This window comes from Simochromis diagramma, unplaced genomic scaffold (genome assembly GCF_900408965.1).
Source record: "Simochromis diagramma unplaced genomic scaffold, fSimDia1.1 OVJJ01000344.1, whole genome shotgun sequence".
Classification (NCBI taxonomy): domain Eukaryota; kingdom Metazoa; phylum Chordata; class Actinopteri; order Cichliformes; family Cichlidae; genus Simochromis; species Simochromis diagramma.
In genome coordinates this window covers 13,715,438-13,740,920 of record NW_024387375.1, presented here as the reverse complement: position 1 = coordinate 13,740,920, position 25,483 = coordinate 13,715,438, and the positions used below count along the sequence as shown (strand labels likewise).

The window sequence follows — 25,483 nt, the reverse complement described above, 5'->3', positions numbered from 1 at the left end:
TCATGCTCTGCCAAGTATAAAACACACACAGACCGGATAGGCCGGGCAGATCCGGAGGTTTGGACTGCTGTCTGACACCTGCATACATCAGTGTTCGGTGGAACTGTCTTTCCCAACACGTGCCGAAACCCCTTAGGGCTTAGAAAGGTCAGAGTCTGGTATTCTGGCAGGTGAAGATCTAATTTGAAGTAACAATGAAGGAGCAATGTTCTAAGCCTTACCCTATTGTTGCAAACATAACACAATTTTAGGGAACATTAACCTCAGAAAACAGTTGGTCCTTTGTGTGCTGAAAAGGGAAAATCGGCTATACTGGAAAATGTATTTTGAAATCTTAGCTCAGTATGTGTGAAATTTTGTTTTTAAAATTGCCTACCTCGCCATATCCTGCTGTTCACAAAAATTATCAGCAGATTTGGTGACAAAAGACAGACCTTGCAAAGTCTAACCCCCACCATGAACAAGTCTGAGTTATTGTATCAATGTGAATCAAGCTGTCAATTTGGTTAAAAGGAAGACGACCACCTCAGTTTTTCAGTTCAAAGGTAGCTGTCCCTGACTCCCATGTAGTTTCACAGAGGCATATAAACCATGAGGGACCAGTAAAATTCAGAGCCTTAACTCAGGGCGCAACTCATCAACCCAAGGGGCCGACCACAAGGGAGTTTGTTAAGCACCTTGGCAACCTCAGCAACAGCAATGAGCAAGTCATCTCCTTTTCCCAAGACCCCCTTTCGTCTGATGAGGCGTGTCAGAGGGTATCGGCAGATCCTCTGGGTATTTCTTCTATTGTCTCACTATATCCTTAATAAGCTACACCCCCCCTCCTGACTTGCTAGTTCACCATAAGCCTTGCATCCTCTGGGACAAACATGCACCACACCAGGTTGGGAATACAAGTATACCCACCCTAACTGGATGCCTCGCATCACGAGTGAACCCAGGTGAGGCTGACTAACAAGCTTGTTCTCCTTCCCCACCACAGAGATGATATTTCATGTCTATAGAGCCAGTTCTCTGCCTCTGACTGCCACCAAATCCACATAGTACCTCCCTGTGAACTAGCCGCTCCTGCTCCTGGTAGCCTCGCTGGAGGGCTGGGCCCATGTGGCTCATTTAACCCATAACCTGGTCACAAAGCGCTTTGCAGTGAGCCCCTCCCACAGGCCCACCTCCAAGGTGAAGCCCGAGCGACCCTGTCCTGGAGTAAACAACGCTTCACTTTCTCTGGCCCCTCAACCAAAGCCAGTTTGCCTTGAAAGACCCTACCAGGGGAAAATTGCCCCTGACAACACAGATCTCAGGAGCACTCAAAAATCCAAACCCCACTGCCACCATGAGTTGGCAATTCATGGCCTGGCTGACTCAATGAATCACCTGACACCAAGAGTGTGACACCCCTCTGTTTAAAACCAAAAACAGACACACGTTATTTGTGTCTGTATTGACTTTTGCACAGATTTAAAAGCATTCATGGCTTTGAATACTGCTAATACAGCATGACAGCTCCTGTTACATCCAATAAGTTCACTTTTTGTAGAGATTAAGAATATCAAAATTTTTTTTCAAAGAGACACAATTTGTTCCATGTGCATCCTTTAACCTATGGGTCACACATATGGCTGCCATCAGATGTTACTCAACAAATAGCCTTTTAAAAGAGCGAAATGCAATGATATATAAACTGATGGACAACAATAAAAGATTGTCTTGACGATGAAGTCTGTCTTTGATAAAGCAATATTAAGCCCCAATTTCAGTGTTTTATTTGTCCAATGACTGTTTAATGGGTTTAAACGAATGAGTTCAGTTGTTAAACCTGCTGCTGTACACAAGTTCAATACTAATAAACAAAAGTTCATAAAATGAATTAATACAGAAGAAGAAGAAGAAAAGATTCCTGCTAATGATCAGCATGCTTACACAGCACGCTCTCACAGAGCCCCTAATACGGCTTTATAAGTTGTGTTATCTTATGTTGTGTTCTTTCAGGTTTTAAAATGACGACAGAAAATACTATTATTGTTATTATTATCATGTCATCGTCATCTAAAAGCGTTCAGTGTAGACCTTGTAGGTTTACAGCTCTATTGCTAGTCTTGTTCTAACCCTGTTAAGTATTTATGCAGCACTGTGTAATCATACATGTGATAAAGACCCACTTTATAGTCAGTCTGTGATGCCTGTGTGTGTGTTTGGGGGGTTTAGACTGACAGCAAGACAGGTGAGAGCTCCCACTTTCTTTTTCTCGTTTCCTCTGGGTGCATTTTGGGCAGTTTAACAACAATTTAGGGGAAATTAGCAAAAAAAAAAACCCCATTATGACTGTCTCTACATGAAGTGTTCCCCCTCCACCCATACTCATATACAAACACACACGCAGAAACAGAAACGGACGTACACAGAAATCTCAAAGCTGGAACCCATAATAGGCTTTCTATTACTCCAGGGCAAAGTTTCCCTCTGAAAGTTCCCTTCCTCCTCAATCTTCTTGTCAGAAAACCTGCCAGCGCAGTTTTAACACACTCACAAATACTCATACACGTTCAGATACACAGATTGTTGGACCTCGGTGTCCTGCCTTTCTTCACATTGGAACCATTTGGAAAATAACCAGTGTTTTCTGGGAAATGCCCCTGCTGAGGCCTCCTGATGATGGCAGTGGAGAGACCCTCCTGTGGGTTCGTGTTTGTGCCCTGCAAGCACGCACACACACATACACACAACCTTTCACACTGGGATGCATTTGTTCTTGATTGCACAAGTCTTTCGCTGGCTTCCCTCAGCCACCTGAAGGGAGTTAGTCTATATTGTGTTTCTGGACTTATTGCGTGTTGGATCAGAATATGTCACTGGTGAAAGAAACCCTTGCACACTGTGGACTGCTGTGGACTGCTTTTTATTCAAGCAGCCCTGCAGGAAAATATGAAAAAAGAAACTGATGGAATTGCAAACAGTCTTGCTCTACGTTGCTATACAGAAACAAAACTAATCAAACCTAGTCCCACTCAGTGTTGAAACAGCCAGATGACCGCTTTGTGACTACTGCCATTAGTTTTCTCAAATGTGTGTCCATTATAATTTCATCAAAGATTACTGGAGTAAAACAGCAACTACCTATTCTTCTATCTCGCGCCCACAAGTGCGTTTTTTAACACTAGGAACACAAAAAGCTGTGCGTCAGCTTCATGCGGCACTCACAGTTTTTAAACCACTCTGATAAGAGTCATTTTCCTTCAGTTACAAGGAACGTCATCATCATGCTAACTTTAACTGCTGCTTAGCTGGATGCAGGTGTGACCAATTGAGGAGCAACAACAATTAATTTGGACCATCATGGGCCACAATCCACTTGTGTTTAAAGTTTTGGAGGGGGTTTCCTGCAAGAAAATCTTTGTTGTTGTAGGAACACTAATCTGTTTGCATAAAACATGGTAGCAGAAAGCATCAGGCCAAATCTGGCATTAGCAACAATCCCACTGCAGTTTCTCCAGAATCTGCTTGTGTGCATTTGATTGATGAGGACTTCATTCAACTCTGAAGTCGTTCTGCATTTAGTGCTAATCCTATGCATTTAAAATACCCAGTTTGTTATTATTTGGAAAGAAATTTAGACGGTATAGTTGCGACTGCTATATAGGATCACAAGATGGGGCTTGGTGATGAACAAAGGCTATTTTCACACCTTTGGTGTTTAGTCCGTTTAAACTGAACTCTGGTACTTTTTTACCCTTCGATTCACGAGACCTTTTGGAGGAGGTGGCTTTGTTTATGGTGTGAACGTGATCTGAACCAACAACCAGCTACTGTATATGCTGCAAATTTGAGCTAAACACCTTCCCTTAGCCAGGTATGCTTTGTTTTCTGGGGTGCAGCAGCGTATCATAGGTGTGCATACCAAACGGTCAGTACAGGTTAGCAACTAGCCGTAACAGTAATGTAAATTCTCTATGTTATGCAGAACAGAACAACCTTCTTCCTGTATTTACATCTGGCCTATAAGCTATAAGCTATTTTAGTGATGTATTTTGGTTCACTTTGAGATTTTCTGTGGGGAAAAAACCCAAACCAAAGCTACAAATTTACAAACTCATCAACTGATTCAAACTAGGGTAAATGAACTATAATGTGCGTAGTATTAGCAACATCCTGTCTCAAAGCAATGCTGAGAAACCAGCGTGTGCAGTTCTCACTTCTCCCTGTACCTGGTTCTACTAGAGATATCTTGGTGTTAACATGGAGTTCTTTCTTCCCACTATCACCAAGTGCTTGCTTGTAGGGCTTCATCTGATGGCTAGAGAATTTCTCTCTGAGACAGCTGATGTTATAGATTGGTGCTATATATACATATAAATTCAATTCGACAGAACAATAAAAGATATATATATTTGTTTGAAAGCTTAGCTTTAAACTTGTAAACTTAGCTTTACATCAGGGAGGCCACAAAGTCAAACTCACCCAGCAGCTGATCACAGTCCCTGCTCATATCGGATGGTGACTGTGGAGCCCGCTGGCAAATCTCGGATAATGTGCATCATTGCAGTTTCTTTAGCCTGCAACAGTTGTAGCTGCCTCTCCAAGCCACTTTGCAACCCACCCACACCCTACCCCGCTCCACCTTTGCATGCTGCATCTGACTCTGTGAATTAACAAACTTCTTCTAATAAAAATAAATTGATCTCCACACTAACTTAAAGTCTTTGAGATGATTATGATTAAGATTGTCAGTTGATTTTAGGCAGTGTTACACAAATTCTATATACCTGAAAGATAAATATAATCGTATTTGTTTGCTGTTGTTTTTATTTAATAAATGAAGAGACTGTAGAGTGACTGTGTGCCAGACTGCAGCTCCAATTGAAGCTAATGCAAAGAAGCAAGGGAAGAAAGGAAAAGAAAATAACTGGGTGGTAAGCAGCGAGAGGATTTGGCTTGTCACTGTACCGATGCAATGTTTTCTTTCTTTGCTTTTTCTCTTTTGGTTTGAATCCCCCGGTATTTAATGTTTTGTACACACCAGCGCAGGTGCTATTGCCAGAGGAGCTTGGCTCAAATTATTGTCAGTGACTGAAACAGAATGGGCCACAGTTTGTTTCCCAGGGAGGCATTTGGAAATTTATTTGTTCAGACACAAGGCTGAAAAACCATAAATCTCTAGATCTGTGTCAGTCTTCTGCAGATTGGCAGTTTGGAAGAAGATCTGCTCCCCCCTGCCATCATTTTCTGGAAAACATGGAAGCTCATAATTAAAAACAGCTAGTAGTTCTTTTTTAAGACCTTCCTGTTATTGTCCTTTTTGGCAGAGCTTTACAAAAGGGTTTAGCTTTTAAAGCCGTAATGTGTTCAGGATACGAAATCAAGGCCAAGTGCTGTCTCCAAATAATTAAACGTAATTTGACGATTGAAGAGATCTTCATATGTCCGGCAGATTTTTTAAATTTTATGCTATTACTCTCAGTTCCAAAGTGAAAATGATGCGAGCCTCTGCGTATGCTGCAATATTTGGAAGAATTTTAGTAAATCCTTAAAAACTAAAATCATCTGGACAGTAAAAGCCTGAACTTTAGTTCAGAAGTAGCCAAAGCCTGAGCTCCAGCCACGCTCCGGAGTCCTTTTTGTGCAGAGCCGTGGAAACTCCTAAATACCTGCTTGGCATGTTGTTAGGTTTAAATTTTTTTTAGAAGTCAAGTTCTTCCTTTTGTGGTAGTTTTGGGATCCACATAATAGAAACGAAGTATCCTACAGAGAGTGCTTTTGAGGCATGCCTGAACGATGCTGTAACTGCGTCGTTCTCTCCTCGTTACAAGGTGTTCTAGAGGGCTGGAAACAGAGGTTGGCTCTGCCCGCCATCACTCAATCACTTCTTATCTGAGAATTCGAGAAGGAAGGAGAGTGTTTTCAGTTTTTAGTTCTGCAATGTGAGTTTTATAAGACGCAAGTGTTTAAAAAAAGGTTTTTGACCACAGATGGGGATTTTTTGGCTTTAGTTCTGCCCTAAAACACCACAAGAGAGCTCTCACTCACCTTTGATCATCTCCTGTCACGCTGATTTCTGCGCTCTGTTTAAAATGCGGCTGCTCCTGTTAAATAAAGCTGATTACATTAAAGTATACGTTACACAATTTTGTATACAGAAATATATATACAAGAGAGGCATGGGGCGTCTATTGAGGGGGTATTGCACAGGTCATATTCCTGGTTAAGTATTACTCTCTCAACAGTCACAAGACTGTATATGTGCTGGATTTCATTTGTACAGAAACATGCTGGGAATGATGAAATGTGGTTATTACGGCAGTTCAGTTGGAAAGCTATTACATTTGGGAAAAGAACAAGTTTGTATTTTAAAAAGTTTGCTGGGAGCCAGCCTGCATGTGTTTGTATTTATTATTGTTTGCTATGATTTAGTAACAAAAGAAGTTACACCAAACCCTCCCAAACAGACGGGAAGAGGAAAACTCATGTGTGTTGAATTACCATAGCTAAAATTCACGCTTTCTTCACCAAAACACATGTAACTCAACAATATTCCCAAACTGCTGCAAAACACAACACTGGGCCCATTTTAAATGAGAAATAAACCATTGAGCAGTAAAAAATCTTCCTGAAAGTCCTCTGTTATTTTTCTGTTTAATTTTATACCAAGACCAGTGTCGGCCAGGGCTGATATTATGTGTGGTCTCCTTTCTCCAGACTCATGCTCACAGCTCGCTGGTCTACCTGGTGTCCCTTCTGGGCAGCATGGAGCACAGCTTTCACCACACCCTTCTGCTGGAGGTCAGAGCGCTGACCGACCGTTACCCATCTTTACTGGGCGGCTGCGGTAAAGACATCTACAGGATGAGCAACTCTTTCACTGCAATAGCCAGGCTTCTGGGAAGACGACTGGAGGAGAAATCAACGTCACACTGCAGGTTAGGAAACACCTGTTAACATGGGCTGCATGAAATCTCTTAGCGGTGGTCACCTAAAATCTTAAATAGTGTCTCTACAGCCTCTCTGGATTGCAGCAGCTAGTATGGAGAGTAGCTAGAGACAACTAGAGATTGATATTCAAGTGTTGCTGATTATATTCTTGTTATGTTTTTGCATTCGCTCAGGAGTCACTTTAATAAAATTCGAGTTTGTGCAGACTAAGCAACTACAATGCTCTGTTTCTTCCTTTTATTTAACCCTTTAAGACCTACCATAGAACCAAGTCCGCCAGAGCTTATATTATATTTTTACATGCTGTGGAGCCATTTTTGGGAGCATTTCAAGTTGATATACATCAATACAACCATTATAGCCCAAATTGTAATAATATGCATGCATTAAGTGCATAGTAATTACATAAATTGCAAAAAAGTGCAATAAACTACAAAAAATTTAAAATCGTTTTTGTTTTTTTAACATATATTTGTAGTTAGAGAAATTTAAGAGGCTTATCCCTCAAAACTGTAAATACAAAAAAGACAGTTTATTTTGATGCATATGCTATTTCCAGCAGTGCAATATGAGTCCTAAGCATCCCAGAAACGACACAGAAAGTCATTAAGTCAAACATAACTTTTAAAAACACCAGTATAGGCTCATAAGGCCCTGATGGTAAAAAACTACATTTCCGCAAAATGACGTCACTTCCGGTTTCGGGCAGTACATGGAGGACATGCAATAGTTTGCGCTGATGGACGTAGGAAGTGTTACAAACAGTTGATCGGATCGGCAAAGCGTGTTTCTGGGATATTATGTTTTTGTTGCTGCAAGCGCTTTTTATGCAGTTTTTGCAAAGCTTTACGTGGAAGGAAACTGTGACTTAGGACAAGCTGATGGCATAAGATGTAAGTACAACTCCTCCGGTTTCATATGCAAAAAAATTTATTGTGCTAGCTTATGTGGTTGAAGTGCTACCGGGATTTAAAAATAGTTGCGCAAAACAGAGCGTGCCCCCTCCGACCGGCTTTAAAGGGTTAAAAAGGGATTTGTGCACTCACTGGCCAGTTTATTAGGTTCACCTGGTCAACTGCCTGTTAATATAAAAAAAAAACCTAATCAGCCACCCACATGGCAGCAGCTATCCACATGCATTTTGGCATGTGGATATGGTCAATACGGCCTGCTGAAGTTCAAACCGAGCATCAGAATGAGGAAGAATTTATATGACTTTGAATGTGGCATGGTTTTTTTTGGTGCCAGATGGTTTGGTCTGAGTATTTCAGAAACTGCTGATCTGATGGGACTTTCCCACACAATCATATCCAGGGTTTACAGAGAACGGTCTGAAAATACATATTCTGCTATTCTGTTGATAGCAGAGGACCCCCAGGGTGGTTGAGAATGACTGAGCTAAGATCCTGTGGGACTTCCAGATACAGGCGGACAAACTAGTGATGGTCAACCAACTGAACATAGCTGTGGTGGACAAGTAGAGAAAGGCGACCGTAGTGACGGATGTAGCTATACCAAGTGATAACAACGTTAGGAAGAAGGACCACGAGAAGCTCAAGAAATACCAAGAGCTGCGAGAACAACTCGAGAAGATGTGGAGGTTAAAGGCAGAAGTGGTCTCGGGACAGTGACCCCCAAACTGGTCGAGTGGCTCCAGCAGATCCCAGGAACAACATCTGACATCTCTGTCCAGAAGAGCGCAGTTCTAGGAACAGCTAAGATACTGCACAGAGCCCTCAAGCTCCCAGGCCTTTGATAGAGCACCCGAGCTTGAAGGATGAAGGCCGCCCCACAGGGTGAGTGGGGGATTTTTTTTGTGTCAGAGACTGAGTCATAAAGAGAATACACATACTGACTCGACACATTGAGCTGTGTTACTTTGATCGTGACGCTAAAATCAAATCTGGGTCTGTTACAGCGTACTGTCATTTAAGGTCATTAAAATATTTTGCTTTTTGGTTTTGCCTTCAAAACAATCTGCGTGCACAAGAAGTGAACACGCCATACCGTGCATACGCTGGCCAAGAGTCATCTGGCTGCCCTGTGGAAATGACACACACACAGCTCTCTTCTAAATAAGAACATTGTGTGCAGAGTTTGAGGCTTCGAAAGACTTTGCTTGGGGTCTTTTGGAAGAGAGATAGAAGGGGAAAAGGATTGGAGGGAGGCAAAGGCAGTTTATTAGTGAAAGAGCAGGGGGGAGTGGAAAGGAAGCCCTCTTTCAAACAAGTAGAAGTTTTGAAGGATATTTGTATAAAAACACAAGTAAGGAACGAAAAACAGAAAAGAGCGAAAGAGGGTTCAACACAATTTGAACCAATTAATGTAAGAAAGAAGCAAATTAAGCCAACGTTTGCCAGAGCGGGAGAAACTTGTGACACCGTCAGCTTCAGGTCACACGTATAGCAACTATAATGTGAACTCTGGCTCTGTGTGCATTCAGGGTGGATGAGGCGTTCCAATCAGATGGAGGAGGAGGAGCACCAGAGCAGCAGCTGCAGGTGAAGATCCAGGCCTTTGAGGAGAAACTGGGAGACACGGTGGAAGATGAGGAGGAGGAGGCAGCAGGGGAGGACTCTCCTGCCCCGCAGCGACGCTACAGCCTAAGCCAAACAGTCAGGGAGGAGAGGCGTGAGATGAGATTCAACAGGTCAGTTAGTAAGAACATGCTTCTGCTCAGTGTCCTCTGAAATCTGACTGGATAGAAAAAACACATTTTTATGAAGAATCTGGTGGATTTGAAGAGATGCCTTGAGCCAAGAAGACGTTTCTATATGTGTGTTTGTTGAAGAATGTAAACACTGCCACACTTGGAAAATTTTGTTTATTTTATGAAATTGAAATGACACACATTTACATATAAAACAGTGACCAGGTACATCGCTGCCTCAAAAGTTAAAGACTGTGTTGGAGGTGTGTTGCAAAGTGGCTTGCAGCAGCAACTGCATCTGTAGCAGGCTAAAGCAATTACAATAGGGCTTCCTTTATGAGATATACCAATGGGATGGTATCAGCTGAGCCAGCAGACACTGAGTGCTGGCATAGAAAGAAATTAAACATTAGCCATGTTTTCGCAAAAACAAGCACATGTCTTTAATTCTTCTGTATATTGTCCTCTAAAATTTAGACATTTTATGTTTTGGGGGGTTTATGTTGCTGTGTTTTGTTAGTGGGATAAAACTGTACTTAGAATGTCCTGGAGTACACCTGGATGTCAGGTTGCAGTTTATACAGTTACTCACATGTCATACCTGTGTGTGTGTGTGTGTGTGTATATGTGTGTATATATATATATATATATATATATATATATATATATATATATATATATATATATATATATATACATATATATATATATATATATACATATATACATATACATACACGCTTGGTGAGATGTCCTACTACTCTGGAAGTTGTAATTTCTTTGTGGCTTAAGGATATTACATCATTTCTCAAAGTAGAAAAAAGTAGAACAGTCAACAAATATTGATGAAGAGGTACCAGAAACATTTTTATCGCTTTAACTGTTAATTTCTTCATGCTCTCTCTCCTAGGTCAAAGAGCCTGGCTCTCCATGCCGTGCGTTCTCGGTCCATTAACTCAGACGAAGGGGAGGACGGTGAAGGGGTGGAGCTCAGCACAGATAGCGCCTTTTCCAACACTTTGCCTAATCAGCATTCAGAAAACCATGAAGTCTCACCTGCTGAGAGGAAATTGACAGATGGCTCTCTGGTCGGCGTCACTCCACTAGACAGAGCGGCTAAAGAGGTGGAGAAAAATCAAAACAGAGAGAAGGATGGACAGAAAGGAGAGTGGGCGGAGCCTGACAGACTTTACATCCATTTAAGAGACAATATGGAGATGATCGGAGAGTTCTGTAAAGTAATGGTGCAGCAGATCCCCATCCCAGAGCAGTGTGTGATAGAAGGTAATGCATGCTGGTAGAAGCTGGTCTTCAGTATTAATCCACAAGTATTTAAGCAGAAGTTGATCAATAAACGTAGGTTCCATGGAGACTGTCAAAGGCAGGGTTTATTTAACCTGCTGAACCTGAATGAGATTACAATCAGACTTGGTGATTAATGGGTATTAATGGGATGTGGTATGAATATACCTCATCATCTCCTGTCTTTCATTCCCACTGTGTGTCTCTAACACACTGACACAGATGCAACGCTCAGCTGAGGGTTGATTTTTGCCTCCAAAGCTCCAAATTGAGAGGGATTTGTTTCTCCAGGAGCACTAATTTTATTTTAGTTGTGCGCTCACTGATTACTGATTTTAATCCTATCCAGACTGTAATTTACCCACACCCTCACCCCTACCACGGCCCTGAATGCCGTTTTCTTTGGTCTTCCCAAAATTTCTATGCTGTCTGAACAAATACTGTAGACTGATTATTTGTGTGCTAAAGGCTTTCCAGTCGCTGAGAATCAGAAGCCCGTGAGGTGATGAGGTTCATGTGATTTTCCTGTGGAATTTTCGACCGCCTCGTATAATTTAGCAGTGGCTAAAACTCCAGATGACATCAATCTAGTTAGTGAGGTGCCTAATATCTAATCGTGCCTAATATCTCCTATTAATCATTTCTAAATGGGACTTGTTAGGGGTTATTTGACATTAAGAGTGAGAGGGGAAACAGCACACACACACACACACACACACTACACAGTGAAAAAATAGCCAGTGTTTCAGCTGAGCTGCTGATTTGGGCTTGCGGTATATGGACCCCACAAAGGAATAACAGAAACAAGGAAAACTTTTGGATGACATCCAATCTTTGCAGTTCAGGTTCAAAATCACATCAACGTAATAGGATCAAAATATCATTATTTTTAATGGGAACTGAAAATGTTTGCTAGCATTAAATCGGGCCTTGAAGAAACGCTGATGATTCAATTATAAAAACAAACCAGCAGTGTGTGTGTGTGTGTGTGTGCGTGTGTGTGTGTCGCTACTTTCAGATTTCCTTGCATTAAGGTTGCAGTAACAGTTGTTCAGCTAAAGATTTTGGATCTAATACAGACTTGTGTGCGCGCCCATGTCCAAATTGGAGCAGCGTGACAGTGTGACAGTTCAGATAGGAAGCTGCCGTAATTGGAAAAAGAAGAAACATGCACATCTCCAAGCACCTGCATCAAGACGGAGGGCATGCGCTGAAGAAACACAGCCAGAAAGCAATCAGTAATCAATTTGTCTTGTAATCAGTTTACAAAAGGGTTTATTCCAACCCTCTCAGGCCTGCTTATTCTGATTGGGATGTTTATTTGAGGCATTTTTATTCTGTTTGGGGTGTACAGGTAGCCAATGGCAATCTGGCAGCTAAGGCACAGTGAACTAGGGTTATAAATACAGAGGGAGTTGATTAGGGCAATATGTTTAAGTGAGCAGAGAGGCACTGAGGGTCAGGTGACTGGCGGTGGGAAACGGGACAGGCTGGAGCGGCTGAGTGTGAAATGACAGAAGAGGCAGTGTGTGGAAAAACAGGCAACCAGAAAGAATCACACAGGCAAAATCTGCAAAGCTAAGTAGAAACAGATGAATGGTATGCATATGTAGGATGTTTGCAAGAAGCACACGTATGCATGGGAGCAGTTTTGGTGAGCGTGAATGATGAGCACTTTCCTACTTTTGTGCTTGGAGTTCAGGTAGAATCAAAACACCAGTTCAACCAGTTCAAATAAGCAAGAAACAAGAAACCGCTTAAACTAATCTAATCCATTGTCTGAAACTTTCCAATCCATTTTCACAATTCCACACACCTTCTTCTCATATTTAGTGATTTGGTGCTTTATTTTCATTCAGTTCAGATCATTTCTGCTTATTTTCAGTTTTCCAATTCGATTCGGTTCACTTGGATTAAGCCTTCACTGCCATCTTTTAGCGGCTCTTGTCATCACCTTTTGCATATCCAAACGTTTTTTAACTCGACCCAGCCCCTCCTACGATGATAAATCCTAATGTGACGTAAGTAATAAAAACACATCATGTGGACTTGTTTTACAAAATGAGCACATTTAGAAAGAAACGCATTTAGCTGGACAACGAGAGCTCCCAGAGCCTACACAGCACATTCAACAATACATGTTATCATATGCATATTACTGCAGTTTAAGTAAACAGTTAGACATGATATTCCAGTGTGTACTCCTTTCTCTGAGCCAACCACAGACACAAGCTTGTAGTGAGGCATTATTCTTTTCACCATATTCATGATGAAAAACACAGAAAACCAGATGCGTACCCGATACAGCACAGGAGGTGATGATATTTTGATTGACACGTGAGGATGTTATTGCTCCGCCTTTGGCCTTAATGTCATTTTATCTGAGAGGCAGCCAAGAGTCAAACGGCACCCACACATTACACACACATGAAAACAGGAAACAAGACAGAAAATAACAAACTCCTCCTTTGGCCTCTGGTTAATTGATTAAATCTGAAGGTGAATGTAAATATAACCAGCAGTTGTGTACTTTGAGTTTGATGGCTTAGTATTTGGTCCTGCTGGCAATGAGAATCCACCCAAAGGCTCGCAGCCTATGATGTCACGGGTGGTCTCAGCTGGATGATGTCATCATGCTCCTGGCTGACCTTCCCACGAGCTGCTGACCCTTCATCTCACAGGATGAGGATTACACAGAAGAGTGCGCTTGAGCGCTCAGTCCAAACATATATTCTGCACGTCTGCACGTGCACATGGACACAGTAAAAACACGCTGCGTCCACATGCTTTTTTGTCGATGCCGCACTCACAGGGTGCCTCTTTGCTGCTCGGAGTTTTTCTGCTGATTTCATCGTGAGCTGCTCTTGGTTTGTAGATGGTGCCTTTTGGGTGGGATTCTGTTGTTATCAGTCAAAGTCAAGTCAAAGTCAACTTTATTGTCAATTCTGCCACATGTACAGGACATACAGAGAATAGAAACTTCGTTACTCTCAATCCCTAGATAAAATAGAAAATGAACATTTAAATATAAGAGTGATTAAGAATGCAAGTAAAATATTTTAAAGTAAAAAAAATTAAATAAAATTAAATAATATAATACAATTTTACATATAACAAGAAAGCTATACAATATACAATATAAGGGTAAATGACATTATCGTCAGTCTTACTCGTTCTCTTTCTTTTGATTGAAAGCTGGGTACATTCGTATAATGCAGGACTTTCTAAACTGGAGCTCGTGTACAGCACTGTGCAAAAGTATTATTTTCTTTTACTAATTTTTAATCAGTCCTTCAGGCTTTGTGTCTGAAAAACAAGTGTTTCTGGCTTGTGTTTCACACTAGATTTTGTACCTGATCAGACAAACAACCAATTTTAAATTGAATCATTAGGCTCTTTGTCACTGAAGTTATGAAAAAGCACAAAATATTATCTTTGCACCAACAATATGATTCAAAAAGAGCTATGAGCCGAAAACTTGGCAGATCTGAGCGCAGTATGAAGTGTGTCCTTAAAATAATTTGGGGAAACTGAATAAGTGGAGTACAAAGAACAAGTGGCAGAAGAGGATGAACAGTAACTGAAATGAAATCTGGCCTTTCAGTTGATCTATCTACAGTTTGCTAAAGCCTCATCAGAAATGTCAGACGTGTCTCAGTGGAAGCAAGAAGCCAGTGTTAAGGAAGGGAGACGGGGAGAAAAGGCTGAGGTATGCCAACTCACACAAGAGCTGGACTGAAAATCAGTGACAACAGGTCTGATAGAGTGATGAATCCAGATGTGAAATTTCTGGTTTGTCACTGTGCAGAGAAAAAGGTCAGGAGAGAGATACAACAGTGAGTGTCTACATTCATCTGTAAAACGTGCTGGAGGCTCTGTCATGCAGTGGTGTTGGGGATCTTGTCAAAACTGGTGGAATTATGAATGTAAATCAGATTTTGAGCCACCATGCAATACCATCTGGAACGTATCTTATTGGCAGTGAAGTGAAAGCATACCTAGATAGCAAACACACAATGTCGTGGATTGGCCTCCCCAGAGTCTGGACCCCAACACTATTGAAGCAGTGTGGGACCATGTTGACAGAGAACAGAAAAGCCAGCATCCAAGGAAGAGCTTTGAATATCTTAAACGATTCCTAAAAAGAAATGATAAGAAAGCTAATGTAAGAGAGTTCAGGCTGTGTTGAAGAATAAAGCTGTCCATACCAAATATGACTTTTAAACTCATTAGAATTGTACAAACTCCATTTCCATCTTCCATCCATCCATCTTCTTCCGCTAATCCGAAGCTGGACGAGTGATATAATCTCTCCAGCATGTCCTGGGTTTGCTCGGGGGCCTCCTCTCGGTGGGACATGCCCGGAACACCTCACCCAGCAGGCATCCTTTTCAGATGCCCGAACCACTTCAACTGGCTCCTTTCAATGTGGAGGAGCAGCGGCTGTCCTCTGAGCCCCTCCTGGATGGCTAAACTTCTCACCCTATCTCTAAGGTAGAGGCCAGCCACCCTTCAGAGTTAGCTCTTCACCACGAGGGACCGGTACAGCGTCTGCATCACTGCAGCCGCAGCACCTGCCGGAGGTGCCGTAGGGGTCGCCTGCATTGTGTGCTGGGTGGCAGCCAGGAGTGGAGGCCCTGGCAGACCGATCCCAATACCAAGACTGTCAATTTTCCATTATTACTGGTATCGTCAGTTTGTTGAGCGAAGTTTGCCAGAGGCAGCGAAGAAAATACACAAGACCACGTGCAAATGCGGAGAATCATTTTGAATGATTTGGTAAATATTAATATTTTATCATTTTTGCTCTTTTCGTGATGCAGATTCCAGTCGAGGTTGTGCGGCCAAGCTTTCGTTCTCCTGTCCTTTGAAGGGTCACTACTGTCTGTACGCCAAATCCTGCTTCAACCTGACCAGCCGACAGCCGCATCTATGGATTCACATCATGTTGTTACATTTACAGGTGCACCCAAATGTCCCGCTGTAAAAGCACACAAATGTGTTAGTAAGTGTAAGACGTGCATCTGATGTCATTGGTCTTTGGTTGCCTGAAGGTCTGAAATATGTTGTTTCTTAAACATTTCGTATTGGAGAATAATTGAGAACCTTCACTGACTAGGATAGTTTTACGCTCTTGTGCAGTCTTTTGTGTCTTTATCTGAACCATATCTCAGTTTTTAAATTTGTTTTTGTTCTCCTGCTCTTGTATTTTGTCTCTTAGAGTAAGTCCAGCGTACCTCTCAGCACCAGGGACGAGTGTGTCCAAAAACTGGGTTCTCTTTGGGAAAAGACGCAGCTTAAAGGAGCTCACAGCTTTTCTATGGCCATGACACAGCAGACTACCCCACACAAGAAGGTACTGGACGACCGCAGTGTGGGTGGGTGTGTGTGTGTGTGTGTGTGCGCAATCATGCAGCTTCCTCATAAAAGCTATCTGTTTCCACCAGAGAAGATGAAGTCATCGCTTGCGTAAAAGAAAGAAATAAAGATAGGGAAGCGTCAGCACCCACTTTGTTTAGATATGGAAGGCACTGAATGGACGTGTTTGTATACAGGACCTCCGTTCGCCCTGTCTTGTCATCTTTATCATGTCTGTTTGTGTGTTTGCAGATTTGAAACACTGAGAAAAAGCAATTGAACGAGAGGGGGTGGGGGGTGGGTGGGAATGGTGTGGGGGGTGAATATGTGCGTCTGGTTTGGTGAGAACGTGGAAATGGGTGGTGTTCTTCGTGCTGTCGCTTCTTATGTGTGACAAGCTAAGTGCTCGTTAGGAAATAATTAGGCTCACAAAGAAAATACAGCTGTTATTTGTCTTTCTCTAAACGTGTGTTGTGGTTGCAACCAGCTGTGGTTCCCATATGGAGCCCTTACAGAAAAAAACACAAGTACACTTACAGTGCTGAGAAAAAGTGTTTGGCTTCTTCTTGTGTTCTTAGTTTGTTTGCATATTTTGCAGGGTTTTCCAACATAAACAGCCCATTTAAGGTCGTGCCAAAGCATCTCAATCTGATTTAAGTCCGGACTTTGAGTAGGCCACTCCAAAATTTTCATTTTGTTTGTTTTAACCATTCAGAGGTGGACTTGCTGGTGTGTTTTGGATCATTGTCCTGGTGCATAACCCCTGTGTGATTGAGCTTCAGGTCATGAACTGACGGTCGGTCATTCTCCTTCTGGATTTTCTGGTAGAGAGCAGAATTCATGGTTCCATCAGTTACAGGAAGTCAGCGCCAGATCATCACACTGCCAGCACCACATTTGACTGAAATGCTGTGTTAGTTTTATGGTAGCTGTAACGGGACTCAAACCTTCTACTAAGTTCAGTTTTTGTCTTATGAGTCCACAGAATCTTTTTCCAAAAGTCTTGGGAATCATCACATGTGAGACGAACTTTTGTTTTCTCTTTTGTCAACAGGTTTTTCTCCTTGAACTCTCCGGTTTTTGCCCAGCCGCTTTCTTGTTGTTCAATCACGGAAACTTAATTGGGAGTGTGTGTGGACACGTTTATGTCGCCACATGTTAAAACAGCTGCGCTTAGCACTTACACACCTGCGTCACATACATACCCATAGGGTAAACAACCTCACTCTCTCACTGTCTGATTTGATTATCCACGAGCGAATTACTTTTCCTGATGATCTCAATAGTCCTAAATTAGATCACATTAAACTCTTGTTTGTTTTAGCTGGAGGCCTATAAAAACACAGACCCTGAAGCTACACATGCAGTGATTTTTTACATTTATGGGCCATATAGCCATGCTGATAACACAGTGCTTCAGCTGACACGCTCGTTGTTGTGTTTGGTCAGAGAAATCCCTTGTACGTGCCAACAACAACAGTGACTTTACAACTTACGATGATCATTCACTTTCACTATTTCATGTTAGTAAAACTGTAAGCTCTCATTCCCACTCAATTACTGCTGTTTTATCAGGTGCCTGTCAGATTATGGCCCTCTTTTAAAAGCGTATTTTCTTGTGTGCCACATTTATTACTGTCACTGAGTCCTAGTTCCTTGCTTCAGTTTCTGGTTTTGTTCATGATCATTCTGCCTGATGTTTGTTTTGTATAACCTGTAGTCTTCCCCGCTTGTGCCCCTGTGTATCACCTTAGAACAGCGGTCCCCAACCCCCGGGCCGGTCCATGAGTCGTTTGGTACCGGGCCGCGAGAGTTGAGGCTCGGGTGCGAAATTTATGGTTTTCAGGATTTTTACGTTAACTCGGTTTCCCTGGGTCTTCTCCCGGTTGTATTTGTGTGTCTTATTTTGAAAGAAATATTTATGTGTTACCATAGCAACCAGAGAGCATTAAGGGGCAGAGAGGAGGACGTTACTCTCAATGTTGTTGGCGCATTTCAGGAGGACGCTGCTAATAAAGTTACACAATTACACAGTGAATTTGTGTTTATTATTATATTTACAAAATACCACATTTTTTTGGTCGTGTCATTTTATTTTGTTGTATTTATCCGAACACCTTAAAGGGCCGGTCCATGAAAATATTGTCTGACATTAAACGGGTCCATGGCGCAAAAAAGGTTGGGGACCGCTGTCTTAGTATGTTCAGTTTTTTCCTGTTTTACTTTTGTAGACTTTTGTACCTTGTGCTTGTCACGTTATCCCTGATCTGTTCCCTGTTCCACTGTAGCTTCATTACCTTTTGTATTTATTGTTCCCTAATGTGTTCCCTAGTGCTACCCACTGTAGTTTGCTTTTCCTCATGGCGCCTGGACTGTGTTTTTCTTTGATTGTTCCAGCATTAAATCTTTGCCGTAGGTTAATTTCCGCTAACGTCCACCATACTCCACACAGCGTATCCTGACATGGACCCTGAATCTTTGTGCTTTGCTCTTTGTTTCGACACACTGAGTCTTTCCTTTTCACTCGCTTTTTAAAAAAGCAATAGAAAAAATGAGATGGTTAAGTTTTTAGAAAAGGTCATGGATCACAGCATTCACCCTCTGAAAACCAGCTTACCCAGTGACTGTGACTCCTGGGCTTTAGAACGATTTACATGTGGCAATGACAATTATAATCACCACTGCCTAAAGTTGGTGCATTACTGTATACTGCGTATCTTGGTAGTAGTTAGTTGAGGCTCAGGAGGCAGATCAGATTGCCTGCCAATTAGAAGGTTGGTGTCTCAGTCCTCAACTCCTCCAGTCTGCATGTTGAAGCCTTCTTGGCGAGGATACTAAACACCAAGAACAGCTACAACACCGTGGACGTTGATTAAACAGCCGTATTTGTTGGCCTGGGAATTTAGAAAAGGGTCTGCAAAGTTTCAGCACAACATTCCAACAATGCATAAGTGCAAATGTCTGTGAAAGAAATTATACTGTGTAAATGGACTGTTAATTGTTACGGTTAAGATCACTGCCTTCACATTAAAATGCACTTAGTGCAAAGCATTGACGGGGAGTGGCAAATACTGCACCGTTAGACTTAAACAAGTTTGCTCACCACTACTAAATTATCTTAGCAGAATGTAAAAACATGCTGATGCTGACAGCTTCGATTTTGGTGATCCTGAAACACAAAACAAGCAAAATTAGTGTTGAGGTGAAAGAAAAAAACAAAGGTGTAATTTAAGAGGAGTAAGGAGGAGAAAGAGAGCCACTACTCTTTTCTCCATCCACATTCATCACACTGCCTCTTTGCTTTCTTTCCGCCTCAATGAGATCTACAGCTTCTCTCCTGTCACTGTCAGCCAAACAGCATCGCACATGATTTGACAGCAAGGAGAAGAGCCGCGGGACAAGGAAAGCTGTTATATGTGTGAGACAGAAAAGGTTACCAGTTACATCCGTACTGACAGGAAGATTTAAAGGGAGACCATAGGGCTTTACAAGGCTTCGGTGATTTAAGAGGGGCTTGTGTTTAGCTTCTGACATTTTGGGTTAGTAGTTTTATGACACAGAGAAAAGCTGGTGGAAGCAAAAATGGGGGGATGGAGGGCCTAAGGGCAAGAGGGGGGGGGGGGGGGGGAACCTTAAACAAGTTAATAACACTTGTTTTACAAGTTACAAATACATAAAGTTGGAAAATAGTAAAAGGTTAAAAGAATAAAGATGTAAAAGGATAAAAGTGAAGGAAATGAGGAGCAGAAAGGGTGGGGAGGAGCAAAGATGGTCAGATGGGATGCAGATGAAGAGAAAAGGAAACTGAGAGGAACTGAAGGGGCGGTTAGCAAGGAGTAAACTTTGCCGAGGAGAAAACTTAAGGAGTGGGGATTATCTTACAGAGTGAGAGGAAGACATGGCACAAGATACGAAAGGAGACAGAGCAAAGTCCGTGGAAGGAGGTGCTTGAAAAGTATTGTTTCACTCAGTTTGCCCAGCGCGTGAGAGTTTGTTGATACAACTGTGGTGAAGATAACGTTTGATGGAGGGAGAGGAGGGAGGAAGGCGGGGTACTCGAAGATAAAGATGGGGCCGAGGCTGTGATTAGATAAAGATGCTCGGGGACGAAACAAGGGTAGAGGAGACAGCTGACCTCTGCGTGTGCCCGTGTGAAAGGAGTTTTATAGTCAGGACCCCGGCCTGCCAGACAGAGCCGCAGATGAAAGTCCGCAGGAACAGAAATAAAGCACGTCCCTGTTTATTGCTTCAGTCCGCCTCTCCTCCACTCCCCCTTCCCAACACTCCCTCTTCTTATCCACTCACCTTTCTCCAGACGTACACTCCCCTCCCTCCTCCTCTTTCCTGCTTCAGTCTCATTCAGTTTTCTCTGCGGAAATTTCACCTATATTCTTACAACCTCATCAACCACATTTTTTCCCTCCATTTCTGGAGTTAATAACAGTTTAGCTTCTTAAAAAATCTTTTATCATTCCCAGTTTATTAGAATATCTGGATTTATGTTTAAAAAATGAATAAGATAAGATTTTAAATGGCAAAAACAACCTCAAGGACGCATTTTGCAGATTTGGTACATTGAGCATTGTTGCAGTTGCCGTCAGCCATGTGCACTGGCAAGCTCGCATCTTGATGAAAATATAATTGTAAACTTAAACAAAATGATGAAAGGAGAGAGAGGAATGATAGAGAGAGGTGCACAAAGGGGGTTTATTGAAATCTCTGCGAGGACAGACAGATTACATTCAGACGCACATAATCCAGCCTTTGTTTCTTCATCTCTATATTGAATCCACCTTTGGGGGCTTGATGAATCAAACATGGCCATGTTTGTCCACACAAGCTGTTGCCTGGCTGCAAATTCATCTCTCCAACCTCAGCAGCATCAAAGCTCACATTTGAAAACACATACTAGATGTTTGTTCCGTGCATTACGGCCTTTCAGTTGCGATAATTTGATTAGACACATACGCTGGAGTTTAAGGCATTCTTGTAATGGGCTCTGGAAGCAAATACATCTGATCTTACTCATTTTTCTTTGTTGGTCATTCATTTCTTCTTGTATTTTGCAGCAGATGTCGGGTTTGCATTCACTGTTAGACACTGTTGCTCAACCTCTGACTCACAGCCGGTCCTTTTATCTTCTCTCTGCTTCTGTCTCCAGTTGCTGCTTTTCAGAGGTTTGCTGTGTCATCGGTAAACGATGTTAAAGCTATTTCAGTAATTGGCTCCTTGAAGGTCCGTAGAAAAGCTGTTTCTGCTTTTTCTTTTTCACTTGTAAAGCCAACAAAGACGAGATTCAGGTGAGTCTAAACTACGACACGATTCACGAGTCGTTCTGGTTTCTCATCCATCCACAGAACAACACCGTCAGGTCAGGTCAGTTCCATAATTTGCTGGACAAAGGCGGTTTGTGTATTTTTGTCTTTGTACATCACCAATTTGTGATTGAAGTGCAGACTTCCAACTTCAATTCAAGGAATTTTACAATTTGTTGGGGTGTTTTTTGCATTTACTGTTCAGGATATTTGATATGATTCAAAGTGTTTAATATATTTTAACTATAATTTTAAATATGAGGCCCAAAGAGAGATGTCAGTGCAAGTGAGGCAGGCCATCGTTAGGACGAAAAAAACCCCCCAAAATAAACCTGTCAGTGTGAGAGAGAGAGAGAGAACAAAAAAATCCGGACTGACTAAATCTAAAAACAATAAATTCACTGAGCAGCTCAGCAACACCAAAAAATGCCTCAAGTACCACAAAACGCGACCGAAGTGGCCGACAGGATTATTCCCATGGAAAAACAGCTTCACAACATCAAACCAAGTCAAGAACACTCTCGGGGAGGTAAGAGTGTCAAGGTCTATAATTAAGAGATGCCTTCATGAATGTGAAAACAGTGGATTTACAACAAGCTGCAAACCACTGATTACACTCAAGAACAAGAAGGACAAATTAGACAGAAAACATTTTAAAAAAAGCCTGCGCAGATCTGAAAGACATAGAAAAGACAAACAAAACCAAGACAAATGGTGAATGATGGGAAGAGAAAACAGGCATGTATGGCTGCCAGTAGAAGCAGGTCACTAGTGTTTATGGATGATGTGACTGCTGATAGAGCAAGATTTGATTTGTAATTGTAATGCATGAACATATATTTTTAATATATAATCAAATGCTACCACAGCCTGATAAGAACTCCTTTTAAAACGGGTGGAGTGGTTCTTTAACTATATTAACATTTGGTAGATAACCCCACCTTTGACGCTATTTAAAGACGGCTGTAAAAAGTCGTGACACCCTCTGTGGGTTTACATTGGAGCCAGTTTGAAGCTCAAAGGTGCAGCTTACTGACATTTCCTGGAAATACTGCCCGGAGCTGCAAATGACCAACATTAGATACTTTAGCTAAATCCTGCTAACATATCAGTTAAAACAATAAACGCTCTCCTATATTTCCAGATAGCAACATATTAGGAACGTATTAGCGTAATTATGAAACACAGTGGAACTACGTGTGGGGGGAAGATGTGCACTGTATTTTCTAACATATTTGGTACCTCTGCAGTGTAGTAGAGTACAAGTATAAAACAGTATATTGCGAAAACAGTCGGGTAACGTATTTGTCATACCATCGACTCTCATCTCCTCGTCTTCTCTTTTATCCTTTCACTAACTTTCTTGTCTTTCGCTCCTGCTTTTCTTTTGCAAATCTTTTTCTGCATTTGTTCATTTTGAAGCTTGCATCTCCTGAAGACCACTCGGTCCACTGCACGTTATGAGTATATTAATGTTGGCGTAAACCCACAGATGTTCGGTCTCTCCCAAACCACATATGGTCTGGGTTTATCTGTATCTGCAGGCAAATCCCCTTCATTTTTAGTCATTTAAGTAGTAATAACATAAAAAATCAGATGTGACATCTTTCCTTTTTAACATCAAGGGGGATAAATTAAAACACACTAGTAGCTCAGCACAGTGTCGCTACGTTCAGTTTTTTCTTATAGTCATTTAAATCCATCTGCATTTGTTAGCCTGCTTGCTGAAGTCAGAAGTTTTACTGATGATCAGTGTGCAAGAGCTGTTTTTAGAGAAATCCCGGAGCCGCGTGTATGTGGTAGGTTTGTTTCTGGGGTATTTGAACTGTGCAATCATGATAAAAGAGATCTGGGAAACCACATAACAGCACTGCAGAAACATGGTTTTAGTTAAAGATAATGTAAATTTATGGTAAATGTACGGTATATGTAAAAAAACAAAACTAATGGTAGTGATCGATCATTTTCATGTTTTTCTCCAAGGAAGAAAAAAAGAAATATGTCAAGTGTCACTGAAGTGTGTTTGTGTGAATTCAAAGTGAAGTATAACTCTTACCATGTGCAGGAGGTCTTGTGGGATTTCTGGTGGGGGGTCTAGTCTTCCATTGTTTGCTCTTCTGACACAGATGCAAAGTTGATATTTTCAGGATTTTTGTTAAGTAGCTACTTCTTAGAGTTAAGAATCCCTTATGCATGTGTGATTTTGTATTTGCTGATGCCCTGAGCTGTTTAACAACCACAGGAATGTTAGTATAATCTAAATAAAACATAGATATATATAAAAATCCCCCGCTCGCCCCTGCGGGTGGTTCATCCTTCAAGCTCGGGTGCTCTCCCAGGGGCCCGGGAGCTTGAGGGGCCTGCGCAATGTCTTAGCTGTTCCTAGGACGGCGCTCTTCTAGACAGAGATCTCAAATGTTGTTCCTGGGAGTGGGAACCACTCTTCCCAGCCTGGGGGTGACTGCACCGAGTGCTCCGGTTACCACTGGGACCACTGTTGCCTTCACCTTCCACATCTTCTCGAGTTCTTCTGTGAGCCCTTGGTATTTCTCGAGCTTCTCGTGTTCCTTCTTCCTGACGTTGCTGTCATTCGGTAATTCTGTAAACTCTTTGAAAGGTCTTTTAGTGCTTTTCATGCAAGGGTCTGTGTGTTGCATGTAAAGCACAAAGTGACGAGTATAATAATAACAGCAATCCGGAGCTACGCCAGCAGCTCAGGAAAAGCTCCGGAAAAGTGCAGCAATCAGTGCAAGAATTCTTCCATGAACTTGATCATGATTGTTTTAACCCACTTAAACACATCTTTTAATGAAATGTTTTTTATTCATTTTTATTAAAAAGAATATATTTAACATTTATGACAGATAGTTAGATAAGTAGATACTTTATGGATCCCACAAAAGAAATTGTTGTTTTATAGCAGCATGATAAAGGATGAAAATAGTACAGTCTACAATAAAGTTAAAGTTACACTGTTATATATGATTTAATCTCTTTGTTTTTGAGTTACCTCAGTTACAGCTGCTCCGGTCCCTTGATTGATGAGCCAAGAGGTGAAAAGGGGGCGGAGCAAGCCTAGATGGAGAACTGCAAATTGGCTCGTTCCATAGCTCTGGATCATGGGGGGGAAATGGAGTTCGTTATGTTAGTTTCAGTTAGGTTTTGTGTGTTTTTGTGGGCTGATCAGCCCTGTTTAAGTTTCTTTGTCTCATTTAGGGAGGTCAGTTTGTTTGAGTTGCCAGTATTGTTTGTTGTTAACTTTGAGTAGAGTTCTGTTACTTTGACCTCTTTTATGGGCACAAGATTTTGATTTTTTGTATAATTTAACCACCTTTGTTTTTGGGTTAAATAAAAAAACTTTTCTTCGGGACTTTAACCTGTGCCTGACTTTCTTTCACTTGCTCAATCACAAGGGGTTTTATAATACGAGAGAGTATAAACATGTATACATACAACAGTGAGAAAAACAAAGAAGTGAAAATTGATTAATTAAATGCATTAATAAATACTATGTAGACTATAAATCTAAGAATGATGTCGTAACTTTCACCTTCCTGTTTTGGCTAAGTCATCTTATGGTCCTCAGCTGGTCCTCGTCCTCTACCTGCTTTCTTCTTTTTAATTCAGCCCGAGCCTAATTTTTGTACGTGTGTTTTTTTCCTTTTTCATGCAGATTCCAAAGCTTCCAATGATCCATCTTGGACACCACTCAGTTTTTTCTAATGTTAAATTCTTCTGCTTCAGCACAGATGCCTGATCTCTCCGTGATATTTCTCATTACATAGAGAAATGGGAGCTGAGCTGAGCTGTCCCACTGATGTACTCATTCCTTATCTTATCCATCCTGGTCACTCCCAGTATGAACATATGCACCTACAGCTCTGCCTCCTGTCTTTTTGGTATTGCCAACACCTCAAACAATGCATCATAG

General features: G+C 41.7%; 1 protein-coding gene across 4 annotated transcripts in view; it reads left to right on the top strand.

The window, feature by feature from the left end:
• veph1 (ventricular zone expressed PH domain-containing 1) overlaps positions 1–25,483 on the top strand; it is an 82,976-nt gene that overhangs the window by 40,616 nt on the left and 16,877 nt on the right. For 3 of the 4 annotated variants that reach the window (XM_040008570.1, XM_040008569.1, XM_040008568.1), the window contains 5 exons: positions 6,694–6,914; positions 9,371–9,577; positions 10,488–10,861; positions 15,703–15,842; positions 16,101–16,235. In XM_040008570.1, coding sequence (XP_039864504.1) covers positions 6,694–6,914; positions 9,371–9,577; positions 10,488–10,861; positions 15,703–15,842; positions 16,101–16,235 — 1,077 coding nt within the window. The remainder of the gene's footprint in view (positions 1–6,693; positions 6,915–9,370; positions 9,578–10,487; positions 10,862–15,702; positions 15,843–16,100; positions 16,236–25,483) is intronic. The other variant, XM_040008571.1, reaches the window with a different exon arrangement.